General features: G+C 43.7%; 2 protein-coding genes across 3 annotated transcripts in view; both read left to right on the plus strand.

Moving 5' to 3' along the window:
• The window catches only part of PWP1 (PWP1 homolog, endonuclein), a 61,032-nt gene extending 57,939 nt beyond the window's left edge, over window positions 1-3,093 (plus strand). Inside the window, exon 15 of the mRNA XM_032949169.2 lies at window positions 2,581-3,093. Within this exon, the coding sequence (XP_032805060.1) occupies window positions 2,581-2,681 (101 nt within the window). The 3' untranslated portion in view covers window positions 2,682-3,093. The remainder of the gene's footprint in view (window positions 1-2,580) is intronic.
• A 3,753-nt stretch (window positions 3,094-6,846) lies between these two features.
• On the plus strand, window positions 6,847-15,731 carry WASHC3 (WASH complex subunit 3). Of its 2 annotated transcripts, none has more exons than XM_032949173.2 (7): window positions 6,847-7,148; window positions 8,665-8,763; window positions 9,609-9,674; window positions 10,374-10,520; window positions 12,533-12,646; window positions 14,357-14,421; window positions 14,531-15,731. In XM_032949173.2, exons 1-7 carry the CDS (start codon window positions 7,098-7,100, stop codon window positions 14,634-14,636), a joined length of 648 nt encoding a protein of 215 aa, XP_032805064.2. In that variant the 5' UTR covers window positions 6,847-7,097; the 3' UTR covers window positions 14,637-15,731. The 2 variants fall into 2 exon arrangements, with proteins under 2 accessions (XP_032805064.2, XP_032805063.2); XM_032949172.2 differs by having other exon boundaries at window positions 6,848-7,148; window positions 12,530-12,646.

A 15,731-nucleotide genomic window follows, 5' to 3' on the forward strand; every position in this document is an offset into this window, starting at 1 on the left:
ATAAATTTAATTGCGGAGAATGAACAAAAAATCATCAGTTTTAGTGTCCTACGTCAGTCAAGTCGCAGAGGGTATGAGAAAGTGTAACATGTTTATTGCATATTCTTAGTTTTTTCGGTAAAGTCACGTTGAAGAGAAACAACAAAATAACAAAATATATATAAAACAATAAAAAATTCTCACGACGTTTCGACCATAATTCAAACGGTCATCATCAGGTGTGTCGATTTGCATAAATTTATTTTGAAAACGGCATATTTATTTATATATATATAAATAACGTTTGCGTCACGCGCAACGATTGGCTGTTTGCCAGGACTAGTCCATCTATTTTTTGAAAAGAGGAGGGGGGAGACGAAATTTGTTTTTATGTATGCTGTCTGAAAGCCACTGTAAGCGTGAACAATCAATCAAGAACTGAAATGATTTATCAAATCTTTCCAATGATTGCTAAGATAGAATCCATCTTCTCGGTTGAAATTGTCTCTGTGTTTGTATATGTGGATAGCCTCATGAACGAATCTCTCATGGAAGCCAGATGGCTTACAAAGAACCTCCGTCTTGGAAAAGTCAATGGCATGTGAGCCTACTGAATTAGAACAATGATCTGGCAAGATACCTTTTTTGGATGTCCTAATTAAAAAGAGACCTGATGGTTCAATGAGCCACTCTGTCTACAGGAAAGCTACCCATACGGATGCTTATCTGAAACCGGATTCCCACCACCATCCATCACAGAAGAATTCTCTCATCAAGACTCTGTATCATAGAGCCCAATGCATATCCGACCAGGAACACATAAGCAGTGAACTCAAGCACGTACACCAAGCTCTTAGGGCTAATGGTTACTCCGACTATACAATCCGCAAAGCTATCACTCAAACCATGAAGAAGAACCCTCTTGAGGAGCCTTTCAAAACCATCACTTTACCCTACATTGCTGGGATCACAAAAAAGATCTCCAAAATCTTGAATAAACACAAGATCCAGGTCCGTTTCAACACATTACATAAAATCCGTGATCTGGTTCCGTCTGTAAAAGATGTGATTCCGGACATACAATACCCTGGTGTCTACAAACTAAGTTGCCTCTGTGGTAGTAGTTACATTGGAGAAACCAAACGCCATATCTCGGACCGCATTCGTGAACATAAAGCAGACCTTAAACACGGTAGGACCAACACCTCGGCCGTAGCAGATCATTGTTCTAATTCAGTAGGCTCACATGCCATTGACTTTTCCAAGACGGAGGTTCTTTGTAAGCCATCTGGCTTCCATGAGAGATTCGTTCATGAGGCTATCCACATATACAAACACAGAGACAATTTCAACCGAGAAGATGGATTCTATCTTAGCAATCATTGGAAAGATTTGATAAATCATTTCAGTTCTTGATTGATTGTTCACGCTTACAGTGGCTTTCAGACAGCATACATAAAAACAAATTTCGTCTCCCCCCTCCTCTTTTCAAAAAAATAGATGGACTAGTCCTGGCAAACAGCCAATCGTTGCGCGTGACGCAAACGTTATTTTTATATAAATAAATAAATACATACGCCGCTTTTCTAAATAAATTTATGCAAATCGACACACCTGATGATGACCGTTTGAGTTATGGTCGAAACGTCGTGAGAATTTTTTATTGTTTTATATATATTTTGTTATTTTGTTGTTTCTCTTCAACGTGACTTTACCGAAAAAACTAAGAATATGAATTACTGCAGTCACGAAAGCTTTAAATCAAAATTTATGTTTATTGCATTTGACAATCGGAATGAATTATGGTGGAAATTTTTTTTAAAACGTATTAACCTTAACAAAAAATACTTTCACTGTATTTACATGACACCAGTAAGTAGAACCCTTTGAAGACAGCAGTAGCCCCTAACATAAATAACCATACTCTTTGATGAATATGGCCACTAGACTACACAGGGATGGGACAACTTCAAAACAAGCCTGTTTGCTTTGACATTTCAAACATCTGACAACCATTGTTGAGACTGCCTCTCATATGTACATCCGCATGATAAAGTCAAGGTTTGAATGTTTACACCTCTGTAAGCATTCAAACTTGCACAATGTTACGCACAATGTATTTCTGATTTTGCTGATCCCAATGTATATTGGTATGTTTAAAACAACAATCATCATGCTCTTTAATTATCCAGGAAAAACCTCAGTAAGTCTGAAGACTATTTTTTTCAACAGTGAAATTCGACCAGTTTTCATTACTGAATGTTTGGCTTGTGGGAGAAAACAGGAGTATTTATTGCATTTATTTATTGCAAACCCAGTGTATACAAGTGAAGTAACGCGAAGCTCCACGCAGATATAGTCAATCATCCAATGCTGCACTGCCACCTATAGCCACCTTGCAGCCCAAGCCTACTACTCCTGGCTATTCCCAAACGGCTTCGCATCCACGCTCGAGAAAGCAGACTCAACCCAGCTTCGGTTCCTAGATCAGACGAGGTCGGCTGCATCCACAGTGACTTTGGCTGTAAGCTTGTGTTTATTTATGCTCTTTGTGAGCTCTGGTTGATTTATGAACTCGACGTTTCTATTTCCCCGCTTCAGTGCAAACGGCGTTCGGTTCCCGGGAGAGGCTGTTGGTGTCCCAGCCAGATGTGGATGCCTCTCCTTCAACATCCTCGGACTCTGCACCCATGGAGAGCTGAGACTGGGATCCAAGGGACGAGTGGATTCTTATTCTGAGCGCGACAAGATTTATTTTTTGTGTTTTTTTTTTGCCTTGCACCACCCTACGCTATGAATTTAAATCTCTTGAGTGGTGCTTGTGGACAAGTGCTCAGCGAGGCCCCCTCTGTGCACGGGTGTAGGAAAGAGCTGCAGTTTATCTCTGAAGTTTCAGACCGTTGAACATTGATGGAGCCAAAGTACTTTGAGGACCAACTGGGAGCTTCATCCAGGTCCCCTGCAGGGTTTAGGTTCAGACTTCTAAATTTTACAGCCTCATATAAAAGTAAAAAAAATCTATCGTCTTTCCAGAGCCCTGCTGAATGTTGACTTTTAATCTTTGGAAATGTTTAAATAAAATATGGAAATGTTTCTTCATTTTGAAAAACACTATATTCTTGTTTGTGTTCTTCTCATTGGGTAGTGTTGAATGAGGAACACCTTGTCCTTTGAAGATATTAAAAAGAGGTTATCACTCTATAATCCACCACTTATATCAATTTATATAGTGCCTTGCAGAATGGTAAGGGAATATATAAACAAATTTGGATTTAAAGCTATCGTGACTGCAGCAATTCATATTCTTAGCTCTTTCGGTAAAGTCACGTTGAAGGGAAACAATAAAATAATGAAATATATATCAAACAATAAAAAATTCTAACGACGTTTCGACCATAACACAAACAGTCGTCACCTGATGATATTAATGATGACGACCGTTTGAGTTATGGTCGAAACGTCGTGAGAATTTTTTATTGTTTTATATATTTGATTATTTTATTGTTTCCCTTCAACGTGACTTTACTGAAAGAGCTAAGAATATAATATATAAACAGTTTGAAATCCATAAAATCTGTGTGGCATTACACCACCGAATCAGGGCTACGGTGCATGGTCATTAATTTATTTCAGCCCTACCCAATCCACTGCTGGATGAAGCCTTCCCCACGCACTGTCAGTCATGGAAGTTGTTGACCATACGTCACCACACTGGTCAGTGTGGGTTGTGGTGAAGGTTGAAGGTGACTAGGACCGGTTCAGTCATCACTCGCCAATGATGTCAGCTTTGCGAGAACTCCAAATTCGGGTCACTGGGTTTATAGTGCAGTGTGAGAACCGCTGCACCATCATAATAATTCAGGTGGTGTACTTGTGTATTCAAAGTGAAACATGTTTGAGATAGTTTACTGCTAAAACGAGCGTGGGGAGCATCATCTCTCTACATTTCCATAAGACTGGTTTGAAGTGTTTAGATTTGCACCTTCGTAATGCCCATTTTCCCGACCAATAGCCTTGCAGTCCCTAGCCTTGAAAAAAAAGAGCCTGTTAAAATAATTTAAATGTTATGTCCATGTTTTTCACGTATGGAGCTATTCACAAGGAGATGCTCCTCATACAATAATTGAGGGGTGTCATGCAACGCGTATTGACCCACTCGAAAGCTGTTTTTTCTTTGTTAAGAGGAGATGCATTGAATGGCTCAAACGGCCATATGTGGGGATATTACAATAAAATAAACTATCAAAAAAGGATTGTCGTATATGTCCATGAAACTCGTTTGAGTTGTGTGAGTTACCAAAGCTTACCAGCACATCTGTAATTGCCAATGGAACTGCATTGCCCTGAGACAGAGACACATGCACAGAGAAATGCTCCCATTTATCCAGCAAAGCCACAGCGAGTCTCAAGACTCTTGGAAGGGTCGTAAAACGGAGTGTTTGATAAAGATAGTTTTGGCTGAAGGTCACTAAAGCGTCTTTAAGATTCTTCACATCCATCCATTAATGATGCTCATAGAATCAGAATAATATACCTTTACGACAGTTAAAGCCTGAGCCTCTAAATTTAGAGTGCCATAGCCACATAAGATCACCTAATATATACAACAATCCAAATTGTCTATATCGTGTCTTTTTTGGTACCAACAATGCATAGTATGTTGCACCATCCACAAACTACTCAAACCTGCACTGACCAACGTGATCATTCATGATCGACCCCAATAAACCTACACGGCCTGGGGAGACCACCCAGCAGCTGTATATGTGCATACATATCCTTATACGTAAGAACTTCATTTGGCAGTCAGCTCTTCACGTCAATGAACCAGGAACCCATAATATTTGTGAGCTCTGTTCAACCTTTTACCAAGGAGGTTAAAACGCAAACTCGCCGAAACTGCATTCCACAGACGTGTAAGCTATTATACCTCCTGAAGAGGGCAGCAGTGACTTGCAGGGTGGAAGAAGCCAAACGTGTGACGGTCCCTTCTCCGTGCAATGTAACTTTCACCAATTATTGGGTGAACTAGATCAGTGCTTCGCAACCTGCGTGCTTGCGGCATTTTTTGAATTGATCAACAGACACAAAGACAATGAAGAATCGGAATCTGTATTTAGACAGGAGGAATTCGATGAGCTGTAAAGCTCTTTTTCACATGTCCAGCCAGTACGGGCGGGTCGGCAAGTTACAACAACAAACAATATAAAAAAAAGATAGGAGTGAAAAATAAAATAACAGACACGTGCATCGACGTAAAACAAATAGACGAAGACATTGAAATGAACCGATTAAATAAAGGACGCCCCCCTCTGGCTTTGCTGAGCCTATACCCCCCCCCCCCCCCCGCTGTCCGGGTAATAAAACCCGAGCCTCACGCGGTCTTGGGCCCCGACGAGGCCTGGAGAACACGCGGTAATCAAGGGGAGAGCGACACGATTGTGGAAATTCAGTGTTTCCATGACGGAGCCAAGTCTGTCCCCTAGCGGCGTATCACCTGAGAAAGAGGCGCGCGCTTATACACAGATCATCGTCATCAGCCATGGGCAATCCACTGCTTCATGAGTGACGCACTGCAAGCGTGCCATGAAATGAAACAGGTTGACATGAACTTAATAAGTGCTGTATGTGAGATCCCAAGTGACAGGGTTGTGGAGGACAGAAGCCTATAAAGGCTTTACTGCACGCATGCAATAGTGTCATTTAGGATTATAGCTCAGAAAAATGATCACCCGTCCACAGAACGGACAGGTCCCGGCTTGTGTATGCCATTCATCATCAGCCATAGCCTATCCGCTGCTGGATTGAAGGCCTCTCCCAATGTTATTTCCATCTCTCAACGGCTCTGCTGTACAGCAATCCATCTCGCTCCTGGCCACGAGCCTCGTGCATTTTTTTTTCTCCTTTTGCTTGGCGTTTGAAAAACAAAGGCAACAGGGTTACAATTCATAATTACATTTTTTTTGTGTGAGATCGCGTAAATGTGTCGCAAACCCAGAAGGACGTTTCACTGGTTTATTACAACCAGATTCATCAGGCGACTTCATACCTGTCAACCCCTTATCAGTGCCTACCTCATTACAGACCAATTCAGACCTTATTGGTCACCCCGTGCCTTTATAAATCTCAACGTTCATCTTACAAAGTCCCATCACAAGGGAGAAATACAAATAAATAAATAACAATTGAATGCCCTAATTGGAACGGCTATACGCCGTATGGTCCTGCACACTCAATGACCCTGTACAAGAATACGGGTAAACCGTATTGGTTGTAATTACCAGCACAACTTCACGGTAATAAAATTGTAAATGATGTGGGTTTACACTCCCAACACACCAAACAAACCGGTGTACTGATTGCCTGTGTCGGGTGGAGGTGGGTTTACGACACATTGATATTTATATTTACGTGACCTAAACCAAAAAACACGTTGTTGCGAAAAATATCGGTGGCGAAAGCCTGCGTGTTAATCATGGCTTCAACTTGCACGTTTAATGTTGTGAGCCATTCCTCGGCACCCGGAGTGGTAAGCTGGGTGGAGTAACAACAACAACCGCCATTCGCCACTAAGTGGCGGTGACATCACCACGGCGCTTGTGCCAGACCACGTGCACCTTGAGGCCCGTGACACGCGCGCCGCCGTCCAACTCCACACGCGGTGGCGTCGCGTTCGCTCGGTCGTTTTGAACGGGGGCGGCGTGGGGGGCGGGGCGATATGTGGGGGGTGGTGTGGGGTGCGGGGCGATATGTGGGGGGGCGGGGCGATATGGGGGGGCGATGTGGGGGGGCGCTGTGGGGGGCGGGGCGATATGAGCGGGGCGGTGGGGGGATGGGGGGGGGGAGACCTCGTGACGCGCGGCGCTTATCCACACTACGTATTGTAAAGGCGCGTGAGAGCATCTCGCTTCACGCATCCCCCCCAGCACATAGCGACCATCGTGGGGTGCTGGTGTTGGTGGTGTGGTGGTGCTGTTGTGGTGGTGCTGGTGGTGTTGGTGGTGGTGTGGTGGTGGTGCTGTGGTGGTGCTGGTGGTGCTTTGGTGGTGGTGGTTTAGTGTTGGTGTTGTTGGTGGTTGTGAAGCCGGAATTTTGTCGGGACTGGACGGGGTTAAGACATGGACGCGGACGGACTCCCCATAGTCGGCACTGGGACGGATTTGACCAAGGTGAGGAGTTTTTGTGTTTCTCTTTTTGTTTTGCTTTGCCACGATTCAGAACTGCGACGAAGGCCTCGGGTCCCGTTGTCGTCAACGGCGAGGGCCCCCCCCCCTCTCTCCCACAGCTGAGTTCAGCAAACCTCCGTGTCAGGGAAGGACTTTACTCGTTTTGTTTAAAAAAAAAACCTTCATCTCGAGCGCTCACACCGCAAGCGTCACGGCTCTTGTGGAATAAAATAATGTTTTTGTTTGTTATCGACGAGTTTTATTTGCCACGACGAGGATGGTCGAGCTTGCCGGTGTTGAGTACAGTACGAGATGTGTGGTCGGCGGCGGCGTCGTCGTGAGCCGTGATCATCCACTGCTGGATGGATGAACACCCGTGTCGGTCATGCGGGTCGGTTTGACCATACTTCACCACGCTGGTGTGTGTGCGGGATGCTGAAGGTAGCGGACTGGGGGTGCAGGGGGGGGGAGTTGGTTTCCACGTCCGGTTCAAATGTCCAGGGTGGTCCAGATGTCTTGTGACCCCCCCCCCCACCACACACACCATTTGCACGATCTAAAAACTTGATAATTTTTTAAAGTAAGGTTTATTTTAAAACAAATTAATATGTAAAGGGGGAAACATGTTAGGGGTCAATTCATTGTGGGCCACAAGACATCTAGACCACCCTGTACAGTGACAACTCGCCACTGATGTATATATGGCGACTATTATACACTCGTGGACATTTTATACATGATAAATAATACATCTAGCATAAGATACAGGGTTATATATGTTAATATATCAATAATGTACACTTTCCACACCAATGGTTGCACAGTATAGATGCGCAATGGGTTACCAAGCCTGCATCCTCTGTAGTCACTGTACCACGTTACGATCCACCTTCCCATCTAAAGTACTTACTAGGACCACGTTACGATCCACCATCCCATCTAAAGTACTTACTAGTAAGTACTATACAACGTTACGATCCACCTTCCCCTCTCTTTGCTTCGATTTGAGTACTTTCGATGTTACTGTACGTTCTGTGGTTTTCAGGAACGCATCCTCGTCGTAATCCGGGGTATGCTTGTACATGTAAACATATATACATGTAGTGGACACCCCATGTCTTAGCAACCCAAAAGACCCGCAATTAAAGTATAAGCATCTGCCGTTACGTAACTCCAGTTGTGCGAGTCTCTCTCGCAAAAAACAGGTCCCTGCAGGGTGGGCTGGTAGGAACATTGGAATTTTTCACTTCGTTAAAGTATTGAAAGGGGACGGACGGACGGACACATTAATCTATTGCAGGCTGGTTACACTCAGTTTACAACTTCGTTCCTACCAGTATAAACTCAATTGTCTCCGGTTGATTGTCACGTGGTTATATAATTGGATGCAGTAGGGGGCAGCACTTTCCCACCAGCCCTGCCACTTCGAGTGCAACGGCCGTGAGCCACGTGAGAGGTGGGGACAGGGAACGTCATTTCCACCGTGCGTCCTTTGACGTTTGCGGCGGTGACTCCGCAGGTTGGGGCCATCAACCAGAAGCGGACGCTGGCGTTCCTCAACCACTTCATCGTGCACACCACGCACTTCCTGAACAGGTTTTCGTGCGTCTGCGAGGAGGTACGCCAGCGTCAACGGCACCCCCGCATTCGCCTCCCATAACGCCGCGCGTTTTAATTCCCCCCCCTACACGCAAATTGGATAAGGCGCGATTGATGTATTGGGGAACACATTTTTTTTGTTTTGTTTTATAACGCGGATGCGAATCGGATATAACGCGATTTGAGCGACCAGAAATTAACAGGTTGCAACGGCTGCCACGGAGTAGCATCGCACAGGGCGGGATGCTGCTGGATGCTACATGCGGACCTCGGCCCTTGTTCAGCCTGCATATACGCATCTCACGTGTTATCGCGGACTGTGTTTTACCCTACATTTATTATAACGAAATTTTAACCATAACGCGGTGTTCATCAAGAACGCAAATTGCGCGTTATAGGAGAACGGACTGTACTAGTTCAACATCTGTCCGCATCACTCTCGGCATCTGTTACTGGCTGGCTGCATCCCACAAATCGCATGCAAATGATTGGCCCACGTTGGCCTAATGTGTTACCGACTTACACACTTTGTTTTTGTCCCCTCTCTTTGGACCTAATTTATTATGCACACAATGATTCACTCGGCGAGTGATTCATTAAATTGTCACAATCTGGGATAATGATTTTATTCGAGAATCAATGTTTTTGTTTCATTGGTCTCATTTGTATTTCTCATTTTTGTGTAGTTTTGTTTGCGCTGACAGCCTATATGCAATAGTATGCATGCGATTAGTTGATTGAATGGTGAGCGTGAGATTGGATTTTAATTGATGTATGTGTGTCGTTAAATACCTACATTTTAGACGTGAAGTTTCGTTCTCTTTATCGATAAAAATGTATGTGATTTCTCTTTTTTTTTTACAGAAACTGACCAACCTGGCGCTCCGTATACAGCAGATAGAAACCACTTTGAACATCCTGGAAGCTAAAGTGAGTCTTGTGATGTAGCTGACCTTGTCCACTGGTTCATTGTTATTGTGCAAGCAGTAAAGTATATTTAATTTACTTTAAGCTCATGGCAACAGTGTTAGGCCGTATGCCATTGCTCAGGATTGTTAATTTTCACATGTTCCTCTTGTGTGGAAATGTGCATGACTTTTTGGCCACCAGATTTAAAATAATTCCATCTGCTTGCAGGGAGCGGCTGGGCAATAATATGTTTAATTGCGCTCAATGTGATGTCATCAATTGTTCATTATTGCAACCGCCCGTAACGTCCACCATAGCTCTAAATATGTTTCCTGGATGTATTGTGTAAGCTTTTAGAAAGTAATGTAGTTCAGAAAAAATTGTAAGGCCCATTTGTAGTGTAAAATTATGTTAATGGCGGAGTGGTGGCATAGTGACTGGCACACTGTGCTGTAGACCCAGTGACTTGGGTTCAGTTCAGTCTCATGACTTAAATCAGTGGAGAGTGAAATCTGAATTGGTCCTGGGCACCCCAGCCTGCACTGTGGAAGTATGGTCAAATATCCTCCACCCGCATAATGTGTGAAGGCCCTCATTGAGCAGTGGGTTGATAAAAGGCTGTCAGTTTTATATATATAGTATTTCTATGTCTTTACACATTTCACACTGCGACCTGTATTTCCACATGAGTACTGAGTGTGAGTTTGTGTGATTGTTCAGCTCGCTTCCATCCCTGGGCTGGAGGACGTGAAGGTGGAGACATCAAACGTCGCAAACCCTGTACCTCAAGAAGCACCGCAACCTAGCGCCGTGAATCAGCTGCCGATTCCAGCCCAGCCAGTCCAAGCAGCACCCGGAGTTTCTGAGGTGATTATTATTAAAAGCTTCCTTACCTAGGTAAGCCTCGCTGAGGCCTCAAGATTCGTTTTGAGGAGGGTCTTGTCAAGTTTTTGCAGTACAGGGCGATGTTGTTATGTGTAATTCCAGTTGAGTAATACGTAAGTATTTTTTTTTGAAAAGCGATGTTGGCCTTTATGTTTATTTTTTAGGGAAGTACTTAAATACCTTCCTGGTGACTGGGCATGACTTGTCGCAATTTAAAAAAAAAGGCATTGGAAAAGCTTGCAGCCCTGCAAACCCTAACATTGATTCACCAGCGATGCTATGTGCCGTGATGTATTTTTTTATGAAGGCGTGATGCTTTCGTTTTTAATGGAGTTCCACATTTTTGTTGTTTGACCAGTTTTATTGTTCATGTAAGTGGTCATGGTCAATCTCTGAAGCCATGAATAATCTGTATAAATGGTTTAAGTTCCTATTTTGAAATGTTAAGATGTTATACGTAAAATTGGTATATCAATAATTGATGGACATTAATTTAAATCCATAATAAGGGTTTTTTGGGTTAGATCGCGTAAATATATAAATGTGTCGTTAAACCCGCCATCACCCGACACGGCTAATTAGTAAGGGTTGTCACGTAAACAGAACATGCCAATTTGTTACTAGTACAGCACACCGGTGTGTTGGAGAGCCAAGCCACGACATTTACAATCTGAGTACGACGTTTCGCCAGTAATTACAACTAGCTTCATCAGGTGATAGCCAGATTTGTGGAGAAGTCCTCCTCGCGTAAATATATATTTACGTGATCTAACCCAAAAAACCTGTATTATGGATATTGGTCGCGAAAGCCTACGTGTTAATTATAATGCGAGTCCATTCGTTTCAAATGATAGCCATGTTTTCACTTGAACTGCTGCCCTATCATAGATGTGCTCAATGGCAAAGTACTGCACTCCAGCCTAGACTGGGAGCTCGTGCATGAAACTGCTAGGTGCACAATTAAATAATTAAATGCAAATCAGAACCAAAACACTGAAATCGTCACCAATCCCCTGGCTTCCTGTTCTGCCAAACATTCTGCCACCAAATATTTGCAGAGAAATGCAAACTGCAAGGGAGTTTACGTGTTTTCTTGACTACGACAACCTAATCATCAACCAAGACCTCCACAATGTACCCCGCCACCGCCTCAGATTCCGATCTCCCTTTGGGATCTTGCTGCTGTCACCATCCTAGAATCTTACTCGGATCTGGAAGAACGCTAACGAACCGAGTGGAACAATGCGGACATCCAGAATTAATGACTCCTTTTAAACTTAACCATTGCACCTCCTGGCTTTGACGTTCCTCCTCAAAGACACTGGTGTAACCATCAACCGCATCAGAACATCAACAGGCTGATGCGCACATCTCCTTTACAAATGGCTAACTAAAGACACGAGCCACAAAGTGACGGTGACCATGCCACCCAAACTATGAACCATATAGTACATCACTGTAGTCTGCACACCTTTTAAGGAGAAATAGCAAAACTACACAAACTCTGTCCTGAAGCCCTCTTGTGGAGAGAAAACATTGGCATTTAGCGCCTAAAAATATTTACATATTCAAGAATAGAATTTGAAAGTGCCTATTTTAACTACCATAAACGAGTGACAAGGTGGTGCTGTGCTTAGCTTGCTGCACTATGAACCCAACAAACTTAAGTTTTATTCGCAGGCACGGTTAATATAAGTGGCCTATGATTGATATCTGAACCACTCCTGGTTCCCCCATCACCAGCTCGCACTCACCAATGTGTTGAAGTGTAATCAAACAAGTCCAGTGACCGAGAGTGTGGAGAGGCCTTCATCCAACAGTCGGTTTGACAAAGGGCTGTAAATTATTTTATCGTATCTATTTGGTGTTAAATACATTTTTACATTTGGCAGATACTGTTTAGAGGTGTACTTGTCCACAAGTAGTGAGAACGGGCAAAACCGGTGAGTGGCTGTTTCACATCTGGCGTGTGTGGCTATCTTTTTTTTCAGCAGCCACGGACTGAAGTGGCAGAGCCGCCTGCTGCTCCGCCAGAGGCTCCTCCGTCCAACGTTCTCACTGTGGCCAAGGACCCTCGCTATGCCCGCTACCTTAAGATGGTTCAAGTGGTGAGTGCTAAAAAAGTACATAAAACGCGGGCAGCAGCGTTAACCACGTGGTCCACGGTTTGAGGTCGTGGGTTATATAATTATCATTCTTTATAAGTACACATTGTGCACGGTGGTCCAGATGTCTTGCGACCCCCGTTTAATACTGTAAAACGTAATATTTTAAGGCTTATTAAGGACAGAAATGAACACTCTTTCGCATAGTACGTAGCCAACGACTGCTAGATGCAGGTTTCTTCAAGCTGTTGCCATCTCCAATGCTCTGGCGATGTAATCATTAAATTAGTACCTATGCATCAGCTGCTTTCCTGACTCCATCTCCGCAGTGGACGTACTTTCGGGTGCCTTTTCTACCCTTGGCTGTCACTTCATCGTTAGTCGCAACCACTGTCCATCATCCCGTCTAGCGACGTGTCCTGCCCAAGCCAACGTACTTTACTTCACAGTCAATATGATGTCTCTGAACTGTGCTGAGTTTGCTCTTTCTGTCTCAACATTATTCCATGCAAGCACCACTCCATGCTTCTCCACTAATGTAATCCAAGTGAGAGGAAGGTCGCCTGGGTCAAGCTGTTGGGTTAATAATGCTGTCTACAGAAGATTTCCCAAATTAATGCTCCCCATTTTTTTCCAATAAAATTGTATTGCTTCCATTTAAACCTTTGCGCATTAATTTTTCATTATTATGACACCTCTGTATGAGATTCCCTCAACTCCACCAACAGGGCAAAGTAAATTGCATTAAAGCTATTGAGTGCTTAGTTTGAACCGTTCCTTTTTGTGCATGGGGTAAAAACGAAAACGTGATATCAAAGGACCTCCAATACAGCATTTGGGCATGGCTGGCATTCCCCGATGCTACATGTGTGTTCCAGTGTATGAAGCATGGAGCAGTGATTTAATTAATCACAGCTGAGAGAATATCGGGCGATGAATTAAGAAACCTGAGTTTAATTCATTGGCACCTTGAGGTTTTGTCATGGGGCTTATTGTGTTGGCGTGAGCACAGTGACGAGTGGCCTACTTGGGCTAGCTTTTGAACGAGCGCTGGTCACCACGGTGGGGTGATGGGGGCTCATTATAATTGCAGCAACATTGTTAGCTGCAATGTCAATTATAATGATATTGTGATTACAATTGATTACGAATGATGCAGTTGCAATTGTTATTGGGCCCCAGGTGTGCTCATAACAAATGGTTATGTGATGCTGACGAATTGTAGTGTCACGATGGAATACTGACTTCCTGATTTGCATGTTACCCCAAGTGCTTGAGATGGAATGGAGATGATAAAAACAATTTGCCAAATGTTTATGACATTGCCATGAATTAACATCTAAAGTTTTCTTATCAGTTGTTTTTAAAAGCAATTGAGGAAGAAAAAATAGGTGACGTTACTTTGGGATACCCCTCATACAAACTGTTAATTTACAAGTTATCCTTAAAACCAGGGGCGGAGCCAGGGGGGGTGACAGGGGTGACATTCTGCGTATAAGTGTACGACACTCGGTCTGGCGGACTCCGTGCAACTGCATTGTCAGAGTGTGTCGCCAACCGATGGCGTCTAGTTCAACAGCCTGACTCTCTATCATTTTTGAAATTAAAATTTGTTGAATGTCACCCCGGCCTGAAATCCTGGCTCCGCCCCTGCTTAAATCACATAATCATAAGAATCTTCAGGATATGTGTGTATTCTCTTTGTTCGTCTAGGGTGTTCCTGTTTTGGCGATCAGGAACAAGATGATCGCTGATGATCTGGACCCAGAGCTCTTAAAGTAAGTTCAGAAAACATTGTAGAATTGTGAAACTGAGCATCTGCTGTGTTTTGTTTGGGGATGCAGCAAAGCAAACTCACTGCGTGTGTGTCTGTCTGTATGTCACCAGCACTCCCGATGCTCCTGTGCCCGACTCTGGAATTTCCCAAAAGGCTGAGTCAGACTCGGGCGAAGCAAGCAGCGATTCTGAGAGCGGGGGCTCCTTCAGTGACTGAAGTCCACATTACGTTCATATGCAGCTGTATTCTAGGGGATTCAAATGCTGTGTACGCTCTTGAATGGATGCCTTCATTGACACCACTCGGCACACACATAAATCCACCCGCAACAAATGTGCTTAACCTGAATATAAATTAACTATGCCTTATATTATGCAGAACATTAACCGTGTCACACACAGCCTACAGTTGCCTTGATGGTGTACCCGTTTTTTTTGTATTAATGCACCGTCTTTGGTCGAAGTTTTTTTTTTTCCCATGTGCAGAAGGGAACAGTCAGTCATTCACGCTGGGCATACATTACGTTTGGCATACATGACAAAATGCAAATCTACAGCCCTTGTTGTCATTCCACTGCTGGATGAGGACCTCCCCACACAGTGTAAGGTCAGTGCAGGTTGTTGAAGAAGGGGAGCATCGACTTGGGAGCAAAGAAGTACAGGACAATAATGGATTCTTCTGCACTGTCCCCCGCTGACAGCGTAGCGCCTCAGTCACGTACAACTCGCTTTGTGCGTAACGATCGGCAAACACAGTCCAAGCTTTAAACCCTGCTTGGCTTCCAAAGTTTTGCCGAGTGATCGGGGCACATTCTAGGTAAATGGGTCACAGGCTGGCTCATAGCGTGAGATTAAAATCTTTTTTTTTTAAATCTTGAATCCGATCAGCCATATGCTACTAATTTTGGTGGGTGCGGTTTTGCCTGTTTTGTTTAAACCAATAAGTCTGTTGTGAAATGCTTTTGGGGTCTTGTCCAATTGATTTTTTAAGGTTTATCTGGAAAGAATGTGTGAAACGGCGCAGGTGGTGGGTGTGTAATGTGGAGTGTCCCATGTGCTTACAATGGGAAGAAACATGATCCTACCAATGCGAAGTAGTAGCCTGGAGTGTGGCTCATGTGTGATGTCTGTCCATTCTAAATACTTGTAAAAAAAATGCACTTTCACAGACCGCACATGGAAATCATATGTACAGTCTTACATTTTACAGCACCAGGATCTAATGTATAATTTGTTATTGTTTATATCAGCAAATGTGTATAATGTTCACTTTAAATAATTTGATACATCGAATAAAGATGTTTTACTGGGA

Source organism: Petromyzon marinus, chromosome 7, assembly GCF_048934315.1.
Source record: "Petromyzon marinus isolate PM22_M1 ecotype Great Lakes invasive population chromosome 7, UKy_Petmar_22M1.pri1.0, whole genome shotgun sequence".
In the NCBI taxonomy this organism is placed as follows: Eukaryota; Metazoa; Chordata; class Hyperoartia; order Petromyzontiformes; family Petromyzontidae; genus Petromyzon; species Petromyzon marinus.